Source organism: Paramisgurnus dabryanus, chromosome 10 (assembly GCF_030506205.2).
Source record: "Paramisgurnus dabryanus chromosome 10, PD_genome_1.1, whole genome shotgun sequence".
Lineage (NCBI taxonomy): Eukaryota > Metazoa > Chordata > Actinopteri > Cypriniformes > Cobitidae > Paramisgurnus > Paramisgurnus dabryanus.
Genome location: NC_133346.1, coordinates 3,257,532 through 3,280,685, shown reverse-complemented (window position 1 = coordinate 3,280,685; position 23,154 = coordinate 3,257,532). Strand labels below are relative to the sequence as shown.

General features: G+C 34.4%; 1 protein-coding gene across 2 annotated transcripts in view; it reads right to left on the bottom strand.

The window, feature by feature from the left end:
* Positions 1–22,478, bottom strand: part of clip1b (CAP-GLY domain containing linker protein 1b) — a 37,399-nt gene extending 14,921 nt beyond the window's left edge. The window contains exons 1-14 of one of the 2 annotated variants that reach the window (XM_065262844.2): positions 22,320–22,478; positions 19,201–19,372; positions 18,418–18,944; positions 18,214–18,338; positions 17,889–18,090; positions 17,615–17,812; positions 16,183–16,286; positions 15,541–15,601; positions 14,577–14,681; positions 10,066–10,194; positions 9,832–9,948; positions 7,666–7,723; positions 7,137–7,375; positions 6,720–6,773 (exon numbers count right to left, since the gene is read on the bottom strand). In XM_065262844.2, coding sequence (XP_065118916.1) covers positions 6,720–6,773; positions 7,137–7,375; positions 7,666–7,723; positions 9,832–9,948; positions 10,066–10,194; positions 14,577–14,681; positions 15,541–15,601; positions 16,183–16,286; positions 17,615–17,812; positions 17,889–18,090; positions 18,214–18,338; positions 18,418–18,944; positions 19,201–19,285 — 2,004 coding nt within the window. In that variant the 5' untranslated portion in view covers positions 19,286–19,372; positions 22,320–22,478. The remainder of the gene's footprint in view (positions 1–6,719; positions 6,774–7,136; positions 7,376–7,665; positions 7,724–9,831; positions 9,949–10,065; positions 10,195–14,576; positions 14,682–15,540; positions 15,602–16,182; positions 16,287–17,614; positions 17,813–17,888; positions 18,091–18,213; positions 18,339–18,417; positions 18,945–19,200; positions 19,373–22,319) is intronic. The other variant, XM_065262855.2, reaches the window with a different exon arrangement.
* Between the last annotated feature and the right edge of the window lie 676 nt (positions 22,479–23,154).

Below are 23,154 nucleotides of genomic sequence, written 5' to 3'. Positions count from 1 at the left end.
ACTGGTAGATGGTTGTGTTAGGAGAGCATGGGTTGGATACCCAGGGAACACAAATACGGAATAAAAAAATACTGAATGCACCAGAAGTCACTTTGGATAAAAGCATCTGCCAAATGCATGAAAAATATGTAGAAATGCTCTGAAATCTGCCTGTTAATGGTTAATTTTATTTACATGCCAAGAATTGACATCAATGTTTTATCATAAATCAGCAGTGATCTGCCTGCGCATATCTGTCTGACTGATTCTCCGTTTATATTGGGGGGAAATGATTAATTAAATTATTAAAAAATATGAATAATTGAAAAATAATGAATGAACCATCATCACACTAACATTTAAGGCAAAAGCACACTGCAAAAAATGATTTTCAAGAAAAAAAATTCTTAGTATTTTTACCCTGTTTTCAGTAAAAATATCTAAAAATTCTTAAATTAAGATGCTTTTTCTTGATGAGCAAAAATATCAAATTTAACTGTGATTTTGTGCTTAAAACAATCAAAAACAATCTGCCAATGGTGTAAGCAAAAAAATCTTGAACAATTTTCTTAAACACTAAAATCAAGAAAAGTTCAAGAAAAATTTGCTTACCCCATTGGCAGATTTTTTTACTTGTTTTATGCACAAAACCACTTAAATTTGATATTTTTTGTCTAAAAACAAGACTAATTTGCTTGGGTCATTTTGCTCATCAAGAAAAAGCATCTTCATTTAAGAATTTTGAGATATTTTTACTGAAAACAAGACAAAAATACTAAGAATTTTTTTCTTGAAAATCATTTTTTGCAGTGCATAAACACACCACATTACAAATCTTTGTTACAACAACAGGACAAAAGATATATTTAATTACATTTTTTTATGCAGAGAAAAATCTAGATCCAAGCCGCTTCACACATTTACACTTGAACCCATCACACAACAAATACAAGTTTGAATCCTGGTTCGAGGTCTTTTGCCGATCCCGTACCCCTCTCTCCATCCTGTACTTTCCTGTCCTCTAATTACATTACTATCTATCGAATAAAGGCAAAAATTGATAAAAAAAGCATTTAATAACTCCTATCATAATATAATGAATAATCAGGGCCAGAAAAAAAGAACGAAAGTTCAGAGCAAAATCCAACAGAAATGAACCTCACAATTTGTTAAATAAAAAAAAAATATTCTAGGTCCGTTTAATTATTAATAAGATGAATTTGAAAACATTTTGACATAAACATACACGGTGGGTTTTATGTGGTTCATAGGTATCATAAAGAGAATAAATGTCCCCGAAAAAACACGTTTTAAAGTTAAATATGAAACCTCAATAAAAGTGAAAGTTGTATTTTGTTTTTAGTACACTGTTTTTTCTTACAAAAGTCTTAAATTCAGAATTGTACATGCTTTAAATTAAATCAGGCTACAAACCCTCCAAAAAAAGGCAAAATTGTTAACTTCCCTAAATGTAATAATATTAACGTAAGCACGGCTTATATAAATGTGGTCACTGTTTTAACATGCATCACTACAAAACAAGTGAAGTACACTAGAGCAGAGAGATTACCTTTACCTGACAGAGCGGCGTATAAACACTGCCCGTGTAGTTCTGCTGAAGAGCTCTTACATCCATTCTCCTGTATCTCCAAACAAATGTGTCCCTATCAATAAAACATCCCCTACGGCCCCCAGCACAGGGACAGAGACACAGCACACAAGCTGCCCTTCAAACACACGCTCTAAAAAGCATCATGCAGGGCAGCTTCATTATGTAAGGACACGAAGCTCCGCCCCCTTCTGTCTCCGCCCACCAGCTCTGCTGTTCTCTGTCATCTAAGCGTTTTTATCCTCCATGTTCATTCATCCCGCATCTGCTACCAGACGCCATCTCTCTGTCTCTGTCTTTCTTATGACATCATCTCGAGTGGAAATCCATGCTGGGTTTTGTTTTCATATATTTAATGAAAGCATTTTTTTTAGATGCATGCAGCACAGCACGTGTCAGAGATTTATGTCAAAGAAGGAATTTGGGACAACCTAAATTAACTTCTCTTTTAATTCTCGAGGGGATGGAGTTGAAATTAAGTCATCAGGGTGATAAAAAGCATACAGTAGTCACCCAAAAATGAAATGACTGCCTGAAGAGCTCAGATGCAAAATCCTTTATGTGTGTCTGACATGTTTCTTTTAAATGAGCATTTTAATCAGGTTCTTATCTTTAGGTTTAGTCATTTCACTTTAATGCCAGTGAAAAGGTTATTAGTCAGCAATTGAAATGCCTCACAAATATGGCCCAGACCACAAAAATTAGTTGTATGGGCCCACTGCAAAAAATTATTTTCAAGAAAAAAATTCTTAGTATTTTTGTCTTGTTTTCAGTAAAAATATTTAAAAATTCTTAAATTAAGATGCTTTTTCTTGATGAGCAAAACGACCCAAAAAAATAAGTCTAGTTTTTAGACCAAAAATATAATTTTCTTAATTTTTTTTAATTTAGTTTTAAAGAAAAATTGAAAATTAAAAATTAAAATAAAAAATGCACAAAATCACTTAAATTTGATATTATTGGTCTATATATATATTTAAATATATTTATCATTCGTAATATGTGTTGCTAAGTAAGGACTTAATTTGGACAACTTTAAATGCCATTTTTTTTGTAAATATATAAAAAATATATTTATCATTTGTAATATGTGTTGCTAAGTAAGGACTTAATTTGGACAACTTTAAATGCCATTTTTTTGTAAATATATAAAAAATATATTTATCATTTGTAATATGTGTTGCTAAGTAAGGACTTAATTTGGACAACTTTAAATGCCATTTTTTTTGTAAATATATAAAAAATATATTTATCATTCGTAATATGTGTTGCTAAGTAAGGACTTAATTTGGACAACTTTAAATGCAATTTTCTGTAAATATATAAAAAATATATTTATCATTTGTAATATGTGTTGCTAAGTAAGGACTTAATTTGGACAACTTTAAATGCAATTTTCTGTAAATATATAAAAAATATATTTATCATTTGTAATATGTGTTGCTAAGTAAGGACTTAATTTGGACAACTTTAAATGCAATTTTCTGTAAATATATAAAAAATATATTTATCATTTGTAATATGTGTTGCTAAGTAAGGACTTAATTTGGACAACTTTAAATGCCATTTTTTTTGTAAATATATAAAAAATATATTTATCATTCGTAATATGTGTTGCTAAGTAAGGACTTAATTTGGACAACTTTAAATGCAATTTTCTGTAAATATATAAAAAATATATTTATCATTTGTAATATGTGTTGCTAAGTAAGGACTTAATTTGGACAACTTTAAATGCAATTTTCTGTAAATATATAAAAAATATATTTATCATTTGTAATATGTGTTGCTAAGTAAGGACTTAATTTGGACAACTTTAAATGCCATTTTTTTTGTAAATATATAAAAAATATATTTATCATTCGTAATATGTGTTGCTAAGTAAGGACTTAATTTGGAAAACTTTAAATGCCATTTTTTTTGTAAATATATAAAAAATATATTTATCATTTGTAATATGTGTTGCTAAGTAAGGACTTAATTTGGACAACTTTAAATGCCATTTTTTTTGTAAATATATAAAAAATATATTTATCATTCGTAATATGTGTTGCTAAGTAAGGACTTAATTTGGACAACTTTAAATGCCATTTTTTTTGTAAATATATAAAAAATATATTTATCATTCGTAATATGTGTTGCTAAGTAAGGACTTAATTTGGAAAACTTTAAATGCAATTTTCTGTAAATATATAAAAAATATATTTATCATTTGTAATATGTGTTGCTAAGTAAGGACTTAATTTGGACAACTTTAAATGCAATTTTCTGTAAATATATAAAAAATATATTTATCATTTGTAATATGTGTTGCTAAGTAAGGACTTAATTTGGACAACTTTAAATGCCATTTTTTTTGTAAATATATAAAAAATATATTTATCATTCGTAATATGTGTTGCTAAGTAAGGACTTAATTTGGACAACTTTAAATGCAATTTTCTGTAAATATATAAAAAATATATTTATCATTTGTAATATGTGTTGCTAAGTAAGGACTTAATTTGGACAACTTTAAATGCCATTTTTTTTGTAAATATATAAAAAATATATTTATCATTCGTAATATGTGTTGCTAAGTAAGGACTTAATTTGGACAACTTTAAATGCAATTTTCTGTAAATATATAAAAAATATATTTATCATTCGTAATATGTGTTGCTAAGTAAGGACTTAATTTGGACAACTTTAAATGCCATTTTTTTTGTAAATATATAAAAAATATATTTATCATTCGTAATATGTGTTGCTAAGTAAGGACTTAATTTGGAAAACTTTAAATGCAATTTTCTGTAAATATATAAAAAATATATTTATCATTTGTAATATGTGTTGCTAAGTAAGGACTTAATTTGGACAACTTTAAATGCAATTTTCTGTAAATATATAAAAAATATATTTATCATTTGTAATATGTGTTGCTAAGTAAGGACTTAATTTGGACAACTTTAAATGCCATTTTTTTTGTAAATATATAAAAATATATATTTATCATTCGTAATATGTGTTGCTAAGTAAGGACTTAATTTGGACAACTTTAAATGCAATTTTCTGTAAATATATAAAAAATATATTTATCATTTGTAATATGTGTTGCTAAGTAAGGACTTAATTTGGACAACTTTAAATGCCATTTTTTTTGTAAATATATAAAAAATATATTTATCATTCGTAATATGTGTTGCTAAGTAAGGACTTAATTTGGACAACTTTAAATGCCATTTTTTTGTAAATATATAAAAAATATATTTATCATTCGTAATATGTGTTGCTAAGTAAGGACTTAATTTGGACAACTTTAAATGCAATTTTCTCAATATTTTAATTTTGCACCCTCAGATACCAAATTTTCAAATAGTGTAATCTCAAATATTGTCTTATCAAACCATACATCAATTAAAGCTTATTTATTCATTTAGATGATGAATAAATCTTAATTTTAAAAAAATTACCCTTTGTGCTCAAGGGTCATGCCACAAATGTTAATTTGGTAATTTCATTGGTATTTAAACAAAGCCTTTCACAGCAAAACCCTCTTTTTTGGCAAAAACCTCTACTTTTAAAAACATCTCCAGTCACTCTTCACTGTCCTTCCTGAATAAAGCTAAAAGCTTGGTCAATATCCGAATATATTTAGTAAACGGGGTAAAAACTTAACCTTGACAATTCAAACCTGACGTACTAATCACATGCAACAGATCTTTAAGGATGACCGAATGCCTGTACATCCAGGGTTTACAAGACATCTGGACACAAAAGAAAACATTGATAACTAAAATATTTCTCCATTTCAGAATGATTTTTATGATCTGTGAGCAGATGGTAAACAGAGATTGCTTGGCAGCGCTTTTACAGACTATCACATGTTTGTTGCTAATAAATGAACTTCATGATAGGTACTATTTATATGCCAACACTTAAAAAAAAGCTAGAACCAGCTGGATCATTACAGGTGAATCCATATAATACAGATGCTGAATCAAGCCCTATCCAAATTCAAAGCCAAAGACATAAAAGCCTCTTTGCAGACCTACATATAAACACAAACCAATGAGGAGAAAGCCTTCACTAATAGATGCATATTACATAAGGTCACGTCACGTATGAGTGTGCATAACATGCTTTGAATGCAGCCTGCATGCGGTCAGCTGCAGAGGACACATGCATTAACTAACAATTTGTGTGTGTAAAACATTATGTCAATATGACTTTAGTGAACCTGAACAGTTGACAGTTTCAATGCAGCTTCAAAGGGCTCTAAACGATCCCAACCGAGGCATAAGGGTCTTATCTCGCAAAACCATCATCATTTTCACCAAAAAATAAATAAAAAATATGTACCTTTAAACCACAATTTCTCGTCTTGCACTAGCCGTGTGATGTGCCACCACAACCTTACATATTACATATCACGCGTTACATATGTACACCTGCGGACCATTTTAAACAATAAACTGACACAAAGATATTCATTAATTATCACCCCACATACAACAACATCAGAACAGCCCTCTTTCACCGCACTTGTTAACACTGGAGTGGTAGTTTTGCATGAGTCATGCAATACCTTTCGTCTAGCACAAGATGAGAAGTTGTTGTTTAGAAGTACAGAGTTTCCCGCAGCACTTTGCAGTTCGGGTGGCCCGCCTAAGCTGGGAAAACCTACAGCGTTAACTAGGTCGTCCAAAAAAAAAAAAGGCCGTCAAGTGCTTCTCGGAGAATAGCGAAAACGTGGTCGGTCATGTCTGGAGGATAGCCAGTTGATAAAACGCGTGTCCATGAGAACTGTAGGTGGACAGGGTTAGGGTTTATTTAAGACTTGTATTAGTCTATAGTTTTTGCAAATTTAAAGTAAGTTAGCCTGTGATTTTGTTGTTTTAGCAACCTGCTAGCTAGGTTGCACGTGCCTGTTGACATGGGGGTGAGTAAATGATCAGGATTTTTTTATGAAAGTGGAGTAATCTTTTAACCCCCAGTATAAAACTTTAGCACGTGATCCCAAAAAGTGTGGTTTTAAAATTTAACAGGAAACTTTTTTTGTTGAATGGTAAACACTAACTGTTGTATTCTGTGTGATCTTTCTATTGCAAGCCATTAACGATACACAACATGAAACAAAAATCATGTTTACCTCTGTCTGTAGCTCCTTGTTCGTCTGTTTCAGGAGATCCAGCTCCTCTATAGACTTTGTGAAAAAACCTCTGGTTACACAACTGCCTTTTGATCAACAAACATCACAAAAACACACCCAAAACAGGCTTAATGACACAAAACTGTACTAATAAATACCGAAGTCTTTAATATCATAAAATGTAAAGTGATTTTGGTCTAAAAAGATGCCAAGGGTGTGCATTACATGTGACCCTGTCGGTGAAATTTAGGCAAAAGTCTCAAAATCTAATGAGAATCAAAGTTTGATTTAATTGACTGATTTCAATCTTTGACCTTCCTTAGTCTATATAAAAGATATCAAAATTATATTTACACATAATGTTAAAATAAACTGAAAGTTAATTGACGCCCCCAGCTTGAAAAGTCAGAAAGTCACCTGAGTTTGGTCCTTGTAGGCCTGCAGTTCAGCAACCTGTCGTTCCAGATCTGCGGTTCTGCTCAGCTCTTTCACGGTTCGGCCCAACTTCTCCTCCAGTTCATTCATCTGACGCTCTCTCTCCTCACATTCCACTTTTTCCCGCTGCTGTTGGGCTACCGCCTCCCTCTCCAGCTCTGTCTTCTCCCTGGACACCTGATCCAACTTCTCTTTATCCGCTTTAACGTTCCTCTCCATCTCTGCAACCACACGCACAGATGGAGGAACATTATAGAGAAGCTTGTGCAGCAAGATTTGTGCTAAAATGATCATTTCAACCCAAATTACACACAAACTGGATCACAGTGTATGCAAAACTGCCCCGTTGTGAATTACGCCGGCTCTATTATTACATGAGTGTGCAAAAATGATTCTGCAGAGCACTACAGATTTAGGCAGATTCACACAGGCGGTGATGCAAACTCACAATGGATCAGGTGATGGTTATGTGAAGATGAATGTGCTGTTGATGAGTCTCGTTTTAAGTTACCTTGCATGGCTTGTGTAGCTTTATTATTTTCCTCTGACACTGCATCAAGCTTTTGTTTCTGGAAATAAAACATTAATACAATGACATGAAAACATGGATTAAAGGAGCGTGTAGCTTTTAAGCTATTAGTAACCATAAACTTTCAACAGTTTATTCAAGTTATAATTAACCAAAAATGCTAATTAACTCCACCTTAAGTTGTTCAAAACCTGTTTAAATTTCTTTGTTCTGCTGAACCCAAATGAAGATATTTTGAAGAATGTAACCAAACAGATCTGGGGCACCACTGACTTGCATAGTAGAAAAAAATAATACTTTGGAAGTCAATGGTGCCCCCATAGTAGACAAATTAATACTATGGAAGTCAATGGTGCCCCCATAGTAGAAAAAATTAATACTATGGAAGTCAATGGTGCCCCCATAGTAGAAAAAAATAATACTATGGAAGTCAATGGTGCCCCCATAGTGGCAAAATTAATACTATGGAAGTCAATGGTGCCCCACATAGTAGAAAAAAATAATACTATGGAAGTCAATGGTGCCCCCATAGTAGAAAAAAATAATACTATGGAAGTCAATGGTGCCCCATATAGTAAAAAAAATAATACTATGAAAGTCAATGGTGCCCCGATAGTAGAAAAAATTAATACTATGGAAGTCAATGGTGCCCCCATAGTAGAAAAAAATAATACTACTGTATGGAAGTCAATGGTGCTCCACATAGTAGGAAAAAAATAATACTATGGAAGTCAATGGTGCCCCACATAGTAGAAAAAAATAATACTATGGAAGTCAATGGTGCCCCACATAGTAGAAAAAAATAATACTATGGAAGTCAATGGTGCCCCCATAGTGGAAAAATTAATACTATGGAAGTCAATGGTGCCCCACATAGTAGAAAAAAATAATACTATGGAAGTCAATGGTGCCCCCATAGTGGAAAAATTAATACTATGGAAGTCAATGGTGCCCCACATAGTAGAAAAAAATAATACTATGGAAGTCAATGGTGCCCCCATAGTAGAAAAAAATAATACTATGGAAGTCAATGGTGCCCCATATAGTAAAAAAAATAATACTATGAAAGTCAATGGTGCCCCGATAGTAGAAAAAATTAATACTATGGAAGTCAATGGTGCCCCCATAGTAGAAAAAAATAATACTACTGTATGGAAGTCAATGGTGCTCCACATAGTAGGAAAAAAATAATACTATGGAAGTCAATGGTGCCCCACATAGTAGAAAAAAATAATACTATGGAAGTCAATGGTGCCCCACATAGTAGAAAAAAATAATACTATGGAAGTCAATGGTGCCCCCATAGTGGAAAAATTAATACTATGAAAGTCAATGGTGCCCCACATAGTAGAAAAACATAATACTATGGAAGTCAATGGTGCCCCCATAGTAGAAAAAAATAATACTATGGAAGTCAATGGTGCCCCATATAGTAAAAAAAATAATACTATGAAAGTCAATGGTGCCCCGATAGTAGAAAAAATTAATACTATGGAAGTCAATGGTGCCCCCATAGTAGAAAAAAATAATACTACTGTATGGAAGTCAATGGTGCTCCACATAGTAGGAAAAAAATAATACTATGGAAGTCAATGGTGCCCCACATAGTAGAAAAAAATAATACTATGGAAGTCAATGGTGCCCCCATAGTGGAAAAATTAATACTATGGAAGTCAATGGTGCCCCACATAGTAGAAAAAAATAATACTATGGAAGTCAATGGTGCCCCCATAGTAGAAAAAAATAATACTATGGAAGTCAATGGTGCCCCATATAGTAAAAAAAATAATACTATGAAAGTCAATGGTGCCCCGATAGTAATAAAAATTAATACTATGGAAGTCAATGGTGCCCCCATAGTAGAAAAATGAATACTATGGAAGTTAATGGTGCCCCACATAGTAGAAAAAATAATACTATGGAAGTCAATGGTGCCCCACATAGTAGAAGAATTAATACTATGGAAGTCAATGGTGCCCCACATAGTAGAAATCAATAATACTGTGGAAGTCAATGGTGCCCCATCATATACATCAAGGGTGGCTTGAGGGTGAGGAAATGTTAATTTTGGGTGAACTATGCCCTTAATAATTTTTCACAATGCGAAATAAAGGCAGGTGTTATCAGGCTGGGATAAATGAGATGCACCAGATCCTGTAGCTGTTGCTGAAGCGAGGTCTTCTCCTGCTCAGAAGAGATGAGTTTCTGCTGGAACAGAAGCACTTCTTTCTGTCTGTTTTCTAGCTCACTGTTCAAATCTTTGATCTACAAGAACACAAAACAAAGAGAACTTAAACCATCTCTATAATCTCCATAGTCTCAAATGAATATCACTGCAGCACGATTAGTAAAATCAAACCACATCGGTGAGGAATAATGGACCTTTTTGTCCTGTAATGGAGGTGAGGCGGATCTAGAGGTCTCAGCTCGCAGAGTTCTCAACTGAAGCTGAAGATCCGCCACCTCTTTCTCCAGCTCCATGATCCTGGAGCGTTCGGACACTGTGGCCACCTACGGCGAAACATCACAAGAACATCAATGCTCGGTGAACAGAGAGGACGACCACAGGTGAACTCAAACTACTGAATCCTTGTGAGGTTGTTTTAGTTTATCACTGTCCTAAAGTTGTCACTGCACATATTTATAGGTCATTTTTAAAGTTAACATAACACAGCACTAGCAAAAAAAACTGCCTGGATTTTATCCATGAGAATTCATATGAAGTTTCAATAATGGATTGTGAAGACATGTTGCCAGACAATCACGCAACTTTTTAACATTTTAGACATGCACTGATTTAGCATCCATTTTTTGATTAATTTAAAACCATTGGCATATCAGCTTTAAAATGAAAAGTAAACTCATTTTATTATAAACCAGTTTATTAAATGCGTTGAGTTGTATAATGTCTGTTGCATATGTTATTATTCCGATGTTATTTACTGGGTAACATAATTAAATTAAATCTTCACAAAATAAAGTTTGTCATTTGATGGCCTGTTACATGGGATCCAATACCATGTAAATTGATTTGATGAAGTAGCAATAAACTTGCTAATATACCCTAATGCAGTGGTCTCCAACATGGTACCCATGTGCACCAGGTTGCCCACCAAAACACATTCTATTAATATCCTCAATATTAATTTTAATATTTATTTATTACATATTTTTATATTAGTTTGGCTTCTTTTATGTATTTTAACATTTTAAACAAAAAAATAAAAAATAAAATCAACAAGTAAAACAAAAAAGTTTTGATTACAATATCAAAAAAGTAGCCATTGGTGGTAGCCCTTGCTAACAAAAAGGTTGGAGACCCCTGCCCTAATGCTTTACTTTAAAGCCATCAAAACACTGATCTATTTTAATGAAATGTTAAAATAGTCAATATTTGTTTGGTAAAATTGCTATTGGTATATCTATAATTATATTAATGTCAAATCACATTACATCCCTGTTAAAGCCACAATATGTATAAAATATCTAAAAACCACTTGCACAGTTTGACATATTTAATGGATTTGTGTACTTATATTATCCCTAGTTCCCAAGAATTTGAAAATTCAAAGAAATTCTTATATTTTAAATAATGCCTCGTCCCTTGTCTCCCTTGTAATTGTTGCACTTTTAGTGACTTAAAGGCGGGGTGCATGATTTTTGAAAAACACTTTAGAAAAGGGAATCGGGCCCAGTACCAAAACACACTTGTAGCCAATCAGCAGTAAGGGGCGTGTCTATCTAAAAAAGGTCCAGATTCTATTGGGGTAGGGGCAGAGGTGGGTAGAGTACCGAAAATCTGTACTCAAGTAAAAGTACAAGTACTTATACAAAAATGTACTCAAGTACAAGTAAAAGTATCAATCTAATTATTTACTTGAGTAAGAGTAAAAAAGTATTAGATGAAAAAACTACTCAAGTAGTTAGTTACTCGTTACTTCCGATCTGATAGAAAAGTAGCGCAAAAGCACTGAATTTCAGACTACTTGGAGGGTTTTCAAAAACCTCTCCTTAAAAGTCTCATTGTTCTGCTTATATACAAGTAAAGCAGCCTATCTCAGTCCTGCAATGGGTACATTATCACATAACGTGTCATTTGAGAAAAAATCTCAAACACACACACACACACACACACACAGATGTTTTCTGACGGTTAACACTGAATTTATTTCATGTTCACAACACAAACTTGTCAGCATCTGCCTTTAAACATGCAAACAGTAAACAAAAAAGAACGTGTGTGTCTGTTTGTTATCATGTTTTTATATGAATAGGTTATTTTCATTGCCATTAAAGTGCAATTACTGAACATTAACACAAGCTTAATAAAAATTGTCATTTTAGAATTTCATATGGAACTTATGTTTGTGCAAATCAACTCTACATTTAGTATAATATATAATACATGTTTCTTTAAAATCAAACTTTATTCCTTTATTTTTATTCATTCATTCTTTAGGAAGGATTTAAATAAAATACAATCCCGTTTTTATTTGAATGTATTTTCTACACATTAGTGAGGTGTCCGGATTTGTGTATAAATGCAAGACGTCCTTTGCTGTTCAGTTTGTTTAGTTGTGGGGAAATTATACGGAAATGTGCAGATGAACGTGCTGTTTGTATGGTTTAACTTACACTAGGTTTTGTCATCGCTTGCACAAGAGTGCATATGGCAAAAAAAAACTCGGGACAGAAATGACCATTAATAGTGTTCAAATAGACAATACTGTGACACTTACTTCAGGTTGGATCTTGAATTCCTGTAAGCTGAGATGTCAGCTCGTTCATTGAACAAAGCATGCATCGCATCATGAAACTATTCTTTTTGACCTCTTGGAGTGAAAACATAGACCGAACTTGAAGACGCCATGCATGATCTGCCTCCGATATCTCGCACAACGCACACGCGCCCTCATCTGCTTCTCCTATCATCTACGCGCGGTTGCGCGCACTAAGGGTGACCGCGCGGTTGCGCGCGCTAAAGGGTGACGCCGCCTGTCTCGCGAAACTTTCGAACACGCACTATAAACTTTTACAAATATATATATATATATATATATATTCATTAATTATTACCATTTGACAGTAGCGCAGTAACGCCGCCGAATGTAGCGAAGTAAAAGTACAGTTTTTTCACTAGAAATGTACTTGAGTAAGAGTAAAAAGTACCTATCCTTAAATTTACTCTAAAAGTACTAGTTACACAAAAAATGTACTCAAGTACATGTAACGAAGTAAATGTAATTCGTTACTACCCACCTCTGGGTAGGGGCGTGTTTGTTTAGGTGATTTCAAATGTCAACACTGGCTTTCAGAGATCATGCACCCCGCCTTTAATAGGGCCCTATAATTTACGCGATCACGGAATTGGCTAATTAACACGGAATCTAGCGTTAACGCGGATAAAATTCTGTCTTTGTGTGGGAGAACAACGTATGTCTGTGGGAAATGCAGACCGGGGGAAGCAAATCTGGGCGACACATCCCCTCCCGTTCTTTTCAGATCCCCTCCAAAACACTGAAACGATGGCGAAGCGGCTCTCCACGACTCTACAATAAGCCCTCAGTTGCGAGCAGTTCTCACGTGACTTTTATGTGACCGGAGAACTGTTATTTTGTAAGTTTTGTCAACATTCCATTGACTGGGAGCGCAAAGATACTCTCTCATCCACGTCTCATCACATCTGTCTGAAGTCCGAACACAAATGTTCATGTATTTGTTCAGTTTTATGCGTTTCAAGCGTCTGAGGCAAACTATTCCTTGCGTTTTAAAAATAATCATCTGCATCAAGACATCTGCTCGCAGAGAGCTGCGCGTTCATGCTGTCTGAAGTCAGATCAGTAAGTAATAATCCTGTGTATGTTTGTAAAGTTATATGCATTTCAAGCGACTGTGTTTAAAATATGGATCGCGTTGCACTGGACCAATGTGTTTAAGGCACTTCTGAAGGCACCACTGCTTTGACACGCGTAGCCTTGTGCAACAACACTAAACAATGCATTGAATTGAGTAAAATGTTTATCTGTGTGTGCGTTTCAAACAGGGGATGTAAAAAAATGTTACCTCAATAAATTTAAGGTCATTCCTATTGTATTTGTGTTCATTTTAATCATTAACATTAAAGGCACACTCTTTTTATGACTAAAATAACAGGAAAGGGTAAAAAAAATTATTGACAAATATTAAAACGGACAAAACGGAATTTGCAAAAATTAAAACGGACAAAACGGAATTTGGGAAAAAATTAAACGGAATTTGGGAAAAAATAAAACGGATATTATAGGGCCCTACTTTAATATCCGCTCTATCCTCAGTTTCCGGTTGTAGAAACTATGGCAACACGAGTGGACAAATGCAAAAGTGGTGGTTAAACAGAATCTAACACGCAGCTGTTGTGCCTTGCAGCTAATTCATTACGATTACATAAAATACGTACAGGTAAAAAAACATTGATTCATTACCTCATCCACGAACATGATTAACAATTGCATATGTCTCTGAATGGTGATGAAAACATCTGCCATCAATCCACTCTCCTTTATAACACCATTAAGCTTTCCTTTTGTTATTGTGAAATAGTGAGCTCTAGTGGTCAAAATTCTCCATATTGTGCCTTTAACCAAAAAAAGTATACCCTGATAAATCCTGCAAAACTTCTTAACAAAAAACACCTTTAAAATAATGAAAATGAAGACTTTAGAAACTAAAACGTCAACAGTTAGTTGTGTATTCCACTGTGATGTCCTTGTTTTCAGTGCCACTTTCAAATAATAAAAAAAAAAAACTTCAGACCTACCTGAATCCATCACGAAATAAAAAAATCACTTAATCAATAAAAAACAAAACTTCTTCCACATACGGCGATCTGACACGCAACTCATGCACTCATTTACCCTAGTGTCCTCTAACTCTCTCTGGAGTTTATCTGCTTTGGTCTTTTCAAAGAGAAGACTCTGTTCAAGTTCCTTAATGTGAGCATGCTCCAGTTTGGTCTGCGTCTGTTAGTAGACAGAAAAAGAATAGAGAAGACAGAGAGAGAAACAGCAAGGGCACGGTCACGTGCAGCCAAAAGCCAAGTACCAAGAGCTTCATGCGGATCTTGACATCATCATCCTCTTTTAGGGACAAAGACAGCAGTGACACAAAGACAAAGAATGGTGAGAGGATGAAAAAAACATCAACGGTACAATGGAATTCAAAAAATATGAGTGGCCCGAAAGAGCAGGACAGTGAATGAGAAATGGAGGGTGTGGATACATGAAGAAATGAATGAATAATTGAGTAAACAAGACTAAAGATGAATGCATGAATGAAAGAAAGAGAAAATGAAGCATCAAAGAATCTCTGGGTTTGAAGTGACTCAAGATCAGCTTGATGTTGGACAATGGAAAACAAGTGTTTTTATGAAACAGATCCTCAGTTCATGATAATAAAGAATTATAAACAAATAAAAATGATCGAAATATATATAAATTGCAAGAATCTATAAATTTTTCCTTCACCATACACTATGAATATTCTTAGACGAAGAGTTAACCTCATTTTACAGGGATGTATTTTGGGATTAAACTGACTGACAAGCATTCAGAGCAAGTCTGTGAGAAGATGAAATGTCCTGTAATGGTAGATCAATGCACTTTTAATTATTCATAATCCACCAAAGGGCCAAACTGAGAACAAATCCAACTAATAATCACTTTTTAGATGATGTAAACCTGCAATAATGCTCTGCTCGAAATGTGTCTTGTTAATACGATATAAACATCTAAATAATTACACACAGACTAATCTGTTAGATGTCGTCTGCATTGCTCCTTTCTTTTCTCAATGTAAACGTGTATTGTAGGATCACTTTACCTCCAGGTCCCCTTTGGTAATGCAAGCTTCCTCTACACGAAACTGCAGGTCCTCCACTTTTCTGTACGATACAAGAGACATCATTCATGGTCCTAGAATTGTTTCTTATCGTGAAGAATTAAAGGGGACATATCATGAAAATCTGACTTTTTCATGTTTAAGTGCTATAATTGGGTCCCCAGTGCTTCTATCAACCTAGGAAATGTGAAAAAGATCAACCCAGTTTAGGTAATTACATTTTTTACTCCCCTTGTGATGTCACAAGGGGATCTTATTATAATAATACCACCCCTTAATCTGTACTATTCAACCACGACACTGCCATTTAGTGTAGAGAGAAAGAGAAAGAGAGAGAGAAAGGATAAATAATTCACAGCACAATTAAATTTTAATTTCAGCTCATTTGCATTTCATCAGCTCATTTGCATTTAAAGGACACACCCAAAAACTGCACATTTTGCTCACACCTACAAAGTGGCAATTTTAACATCATATAATAATAAATGATCTATATGGGGATTTGAGCTAAAACTTCACAGATGTACTCTGGGGACACCAAAGATTTATTTTACATCTTAAAAAAAGGCTTGTGAAATGTCCCCTTTAAGTACATGTCAAACATTAGTGTTATTGTGTTTTTACCTTTTCTCCTCCTCCAGTTGATTCATCAGCTCCACTTTATCTCTGTCGGCAGTTTCCACAAGTCTGCGCAACTGGTCCATCTTGGCTTCCATCTCAAGGGTATACTAAAAAAACAGGTTAAGTTTTTAAAAAACAATTGAGAGTCTTTTTATTGTGGCTGGTGGAGCTTGGTTTACACATAAGATGAAGAAAACCTGGGGTTATGGGATGGTTCCCATACACTGCAATAAATTACTTTCTTATATTTTGTCTTTTTTTAGTACAAATATCTAAAGATTCTTAAATCAAGATGCATTTTTTGATGAGCAAAATGACTTATGAAATAGGTCTAGTATTTAGACAATAAAAATTATCAAATTTAAGTGAATTAAGTGTGCTTAAAACAAGCAAACAATATCTATCAATGGGGTAAGGAAAAAATCTTGAAATAAGTTTACTTTACACTTGATTCAAGAAGATTTTTCTTACTCCGTTGGCAGATATTTTCACTTATTTTAAGGACAAATTCACGTACATTTTTATATTTTTTGTCTAAAAACAAGATTTGTTTTCTTAGGTGTTTTTGCTAATCAAGAATTTTTAGACTGAAAACAAGACAAAAATACTAAGTAAGAAAATCTTTTTTTGCAGTATGACTTTTACACATACACTGCAAAAAACTTAGTATTTTTGTCTTGTTTTCAGTAAAAATATCTACAAAATCTTTAATTAAGATGCTATTTCTTGATGAGCAAAACAACCCAAGAAAATAAGTCTAGTTTTTAGACCAAACATATCAAATTTAAGTGATTTTGTGCATAAAACAAGCAAAAAATCTGCCAATGGGGTAAGTAAAAAATTGTGAAAAATTTTCTTAAACACTAAATTCAAGAAAAAAATCAAGAAAAATTTGCTTACCCCATTGGCAGATTTTTTGCTTGTTTTATGCACAAAATCACTTAAATGTGATATTTTTAGCAAATAATGACTTTCTTACTTAGTATTTTTGTCTTGTTTTCAGTCAAATTATCTAAAAATTCTTAAATAAAGATGACAAAGGAAAATGAGTCAAGTTTTTACACAAAAAATCTAAACTTTAAGTAAGTTAGTGCTTAAAACAAGCAAAAAATAAATAAAAGATCTGCCAATGGAATAAGAAAATATTTCTTGATTAAAAAGTTTATGAAAAAAGTTAACTTATTTCAAGAATTTTTTTCTTATTCCATTGGCAGATTTAATTTGCTTGTCTTATGGACAAAATCACTTAAATTTGATATTTTTGGTCTAAAAAAAACTAGACTTATTTTCCTAGGTTATTTTGCACATCAAGAAAATACATCTTAATTTAAGCATTTTCAGATATTTTGACTGAAAAAAATAAAAAAATACTAAGAGATTTTTTTCTTGAAAATCATTTTTTGAAGTGTAACTACATCCTCTAACATCTGCTCACCTGTTCCTGAACCTGCCTGAGCAGCGCCAGTTCCTGCTGAACTTCTCCAGCATGGCTGGTGGCTCTGGCCACCTCCGTCCTCTCCATGTCACGCTCGGCCAGGAGTTGCTCAATGTGTTGCTGCTTCTCCTTCAGCGCCTCCTGAAGTGCTGTGGTGCCCGAGATCTTCCGCGCATAACGTGCAGACGTTTCTGTGAGCTGGAGATTAGACGTTTATATAGAGAGGATGGGGTTAAATCTGAAAAGAAAATGGATGCTGTGAATGTAGATTTACCAGGCCTGCTCGGCTGGGTTTGCCTCCGACAGAGGAGGCCACGGAGCTGAGGGAGCTCACGGAGGAGGCGCTGGGGCTGTGCTTTAGGGTCGACCTACGTCTCGAACTTTTGGATTTTGCCGGTGTTGTGGACGGAAAGCCGATGCGGGTGACTTTGTGCGTGGGAGCGAACAGGCCATACCTCGGCAGACACTGAAAATACCTGAAAGATAAAAATAGAGATTTATTTATTGCTTTACGTCCCTAATGCAACATCTAAAGAATCTATCACTATAATTATCTTTAACTATAAAATTATAATTTCAACAAAACCCAGTATCTTTACCTCACACCCGCCACTCCCCCATCATTCTTCCCAAGCGGCTCATCCAATTCAACGCCACACCATTCGCCTTTAGCAAAGTCAGTTTCACCCAAAAAACGCACAACACCTGCTTTGGTTCCACCGACCTTAGGAATGCAAACACATGATCAAAAGTTAAATACGAGGAGCCAATAAGTGTAAAGACAAACCAGACAAGAGTCTTACCAGCACGCGATCACCCAATTTAAGTTCCCGTTGTAATTTCTTAGCTGAATCGGTTTCGGACAGATTGGAGGTGGAGCCGCTGGCGGCCCTGGTTAGGTTTGTTGAGGTCTTAGTGGTCGTGGGTGTATTAATAGTTTGAGTGTCTTGAACAGCTTTGGCAGGAGAGGTCTGGCTGGTGGATGTCTGGTTAGTCGCCTGACTCGTGGAGGTCTTGCTGGCCGATGCCTGCTCGCCATTGGCATCGCGCTCCGCCACGGGAGTGCGGGACAATTTGGAAGGTCGAGTGAATATTCCTCGCAGGTCTTCGCAGTGAAAGTAGCGGATTCCGGACACAGAACCGTCATTCTTACCGATGGGTTCGTCCAGAACGATACCTGCCCACTGACCCGGTGCGAACTGCGTCCCTCCGATAAACTGCACTTGGCCTGGTTTGTTGCCATTGACCCAAACTCTTTCGCCTACAGAGAAGTCTGGCGCTGCTTCTTGAGCAGTATTGGAGGTTGGAGATGTCGCTGCTTTGGGGCCAGCTGGATTCATTCAAAAACAATTTAATGGTCATGCTTAAATAATCCAGAAAATCCAAAACTATATGCTATAATGCTACTTGAAGCTAGTTAGTTTATAAAGTTTTAAATATGGATATTTTTCTTACAAAATCATATCAATTACATTCTTTATTAATTCAATCTTGCATGACTGAAATAACTGCCCAGAGGATTTGCAAACATGTCTGCCGGCTGAGGCAATTAAAGTGAAGGTACAGTTGTAGATGAAGTGATTTACCTGCAGTGGGTGAGGTTTTGGTCGGCACCGCTGATTTTCCGATCTTGGTGGGAGGTTTAATACCACTCGGCTTCCCTGTACTCATTGTCCCTGCTTTATGCACGTAAATGTGCTACTTCTGCAGGGTTTGGAAAAAATTCAAACTCCCCGAGCATTGACCAGAAAGGATTCCCTGAGGGATCAGAAAAAACGATTTCAGAACACCGCAATGATTGCACATCTCTCTAAAAAACACAAGGGGGAGCTGCAGCACCTGTAAAAACGAGACCGTAGGCGCTCCTTAACTGACAGTGTAACACTATACATTGCAGAGCTATTCAAAAACAAAATTTAAAGAAATGTTGCAAAACTTTGATAAGCAGTATGAACTGCCAGGTAAAATACATTTCCAAAACAGCAATTCCAAATACAGGGAAGTGAAAAATGCTATTCTTAAGGATCTGCAAGGAATTTTTTTTTTTTGCAGCCACTACAGTACTAATATAACCTTAGTAGGATTGGATACTATTTAAGGCCTGTTCTGGTATAGTCAGTTTATTTTGATTGCTTTTTTACTTTAAGTTATTTTTCATAAACTTTATTGTGTTTATTTCTCATGAAGAATTTTCAGGTTTTGAAAGATATTTTCATTAAATAATTACTTTTAAATACGTGTCACGTGTATTAATATTTATTGCCAGGTAAACCTGGCAAAAGATTTAATTAAAATAATCACAACAATGTGTGAAAAATATTTCATGAAGAAATAAAAAAATTTATGAGAATTAAATGTCAAAGTAATAAAACAGACAATTAATCGTCATAATCGTCAAAGCCTTAAAATCAATCATAAAAACGTCGCAATTTATTAAACAATTAACTGTTAGAGACAAATTTTAAGGATTAGTCAATTTTCTTAAAAAAATCCAGATAATTTACACACCACCATGTCATCCAAAATGTTGATGTCTTTCTTTGTTCAGTCGAGAACAAATTTTTTTTTTTGAGGAAAACATTTTAGGATTTTTCTCATTTTAATGGACTTTAATGGACCCCAACACTTAACAATTTTTTTCAACGGAGTTTCAAAGGACTCTAAACGATCCCAAACAAGGCATAAAGGTCTTATCTAGCGAAACGATTGTCATTTTTGACAAGAAAAATAAAAAGTATGCACTTTTAAACCACAACTTCTCTTCTTCCTCCGGCTGTGTGATGAGCCAGCGTGAATTCACGTAATTGCGTAGTGACGTAGAAAGGTCACGTGTTACATAAATGAAACGCACATTTGCGGACAATTTTAAACAATAAACTGACACAAAGACATTAATTATTATCATTCGACATACAACAACGTCGGAACGGTCCTCTTTCTCCACACTTGTAAACACTGGGGCGTAGTTTCGCATACGCGTAAAGTCACGCTGGCGCATAACAGGACCGGAGATAGACGAGAAGTTGTGGTTTAAAAGGCATATTTTTTATTTTTCGTGTCAAAAATGACAATCGTTTCACTAGATAAGACTCTTATGCCTCGTTTGAAATCGTCCTTTGAAACTCCGTTGAAAAAAACTGTTGAGTGTTGAGTTAAGTGTTGGTGTCCATTAAAGTCCATTAATATGAGAAAAATCCTGGAATGTTTTCCACAAAAAACATAATTTCTTCTCGACTGAACATCATTTGTTAAGAAAATTTGCAATTTTAAATGTAAAGTCTAATCCTGGAATTTCACAATAACACGCAACAGTATCCACAACAGTGGCGGCCGGTGACATCTTTTTTCGTGGTCGCATATAAGCTTATTTATTCTAGGGCTGTGCAAAAAATCGACTGCGATTATCATGCGCGTGTCATCAGTAAAGCCGGTTCCGTGATTAGTATTAAATCGCCATCAGCTGCTTTCAGATGGAGCGGCATTTATTAAACAGACCCGTAGTTCACCGAGAAGCTAGGCAAAATCGGGTTCATAATCGAGGAAAATCGATTCCGATTTTCTATGCGATTTTGCCTAGCTTCTCGGTGAACTACGGGTCTGTGTAATAAATGCTGCTCCATCTGAAAGCAGCTGATGGCGATTTACTTCTAATCACGGAACCGGCTTTACTGATGACACGCGCATGATAATCGCAGTCGATTTTTTGCACAGCCCTAATTTATTCATTAAAGAGACCCTTACGACTGGTTTTGTGGTCAAGGGTCACATATGTGCCCTTTAAAATAAACCCAAAAACACATACATTTACTATGCAAAACAATTTTTACCAAAACATTACCACAGTTACCACTTTATATTCATAGTTTTTATATTCAAAGTTAGAGGCAATAAGTTTCATACATACTAATGATGATGATGATGGTGGATGTTCACACCATATTTCTTAATAATTATTGGCATAGTCATGTATAACTGTTTACATAAAAAAAATACTATGGTACTACCATTTTACATCATTATGTACATAACGGTGATATCATGGTATCACTGGTATAGACCCTTTTTGTTAGTGACTATTATCAATATTTACATTTTGAAGTAGCCTAAATCTAAAAACTATAATAACAATGGTGGTTTAATGGTTATTATGGTTACCATGATAAATATTTATGGCAATGACAATTCAGAATACACAACACTCAACTGTTAACCTACCCACATTAGCTTGTTTATACACTCATTATACGATATGACTGCTTAGAAATAAACAAATTAGTTGTTATTTATGATTTTATAAATGTAGCAATGTACGTTTCGCGTTTTTATCAAATATTTAATACATAAATATTATTTATAGCCATAACATTCCGCCATGCAATTAAAGTAAGGGCTGTAAATTGATATCGACTTTGTTTTGATAACGAAATGTTTTACTGATTATTTTAGACAGCTAACGACCACAAACTAATCCCTTATCAAAACAAAAGAAAAGTACCCTAAATGATTTTTATCTCAAAGCCATTCATGAATATAATCAATATAACGTGGCTTGTTATGAATCAGAAATGTATCAAATTTATGTTTCCACCCGGTTATGAAAAGTGTCTGCTAGACGACATTAGCCAAAGATGCTAAATCCGCCACATAAACACACATGAGCGGACTGTTGAGCTTTGATAATAATAAAGTGATCGTTATTTCTTACCTGAAGTGTTTTAATGTGAATCATTCCTCCGTGATGTGGGAAATAAAGAGGTTTACAGTGTACAGTATGTGTGTGTGTTTCTGGATGATGATCTCAGAGGAGTGGTGATGATGTGATGTTAGTGGGTGAGGCAGTTCAACACAAAGCTGCACCCAAACAATCATTTAATGACTCTGTGACTTCTGACAGGACAAACGGGTAATGTGTTTAAACATGATATGTGTTGAGCTGCCATGAGCAGAACCCGAAAAAAGTGCTTTATAAAATGATGCTGAGGGGACTTTTATTGCGGAATTAGTTTGATGATCAAACACAAGTTCGGCGAAATGCAAATGTTTAGCTTGACAATAAAAAGTGTCTAGACGTGAGAATTGTTTTTAATATAAGGCAAAACATAAATCTAAGTAAATTTACAATGATTTGTGGTGGAAAAATATTACGTTTTTATTGAAGAACCTGAGCTGAATATCTCAATGACCTTTGGCGGCCACTAGTGGTTAGAACTGAATAGTCAGCATAAATATTTTGTATTCTGGATGCGTTTACACCACACCTATGATTTACACTTGCAATTATCTGGAAAAAAAATACTGTTGTATACTACAGTAAACGGCAGTAAAATTCCTAGAAACTATTTTTTTAAATTCCTGAAACTTAACATAGTAAATATTAAAGTATTTTACAGTTTTTAGCAGTTTATCAATTCTATAGTTAATACACCTTACTAAATTAACCATGGTTTATATAAAACATGTAGTAACCATGGTTTTTGCCGTATTGATGACCGTTTGTAATATCATGGTTTAACTATCCCTGTATGTAAAACCGTGGTTAA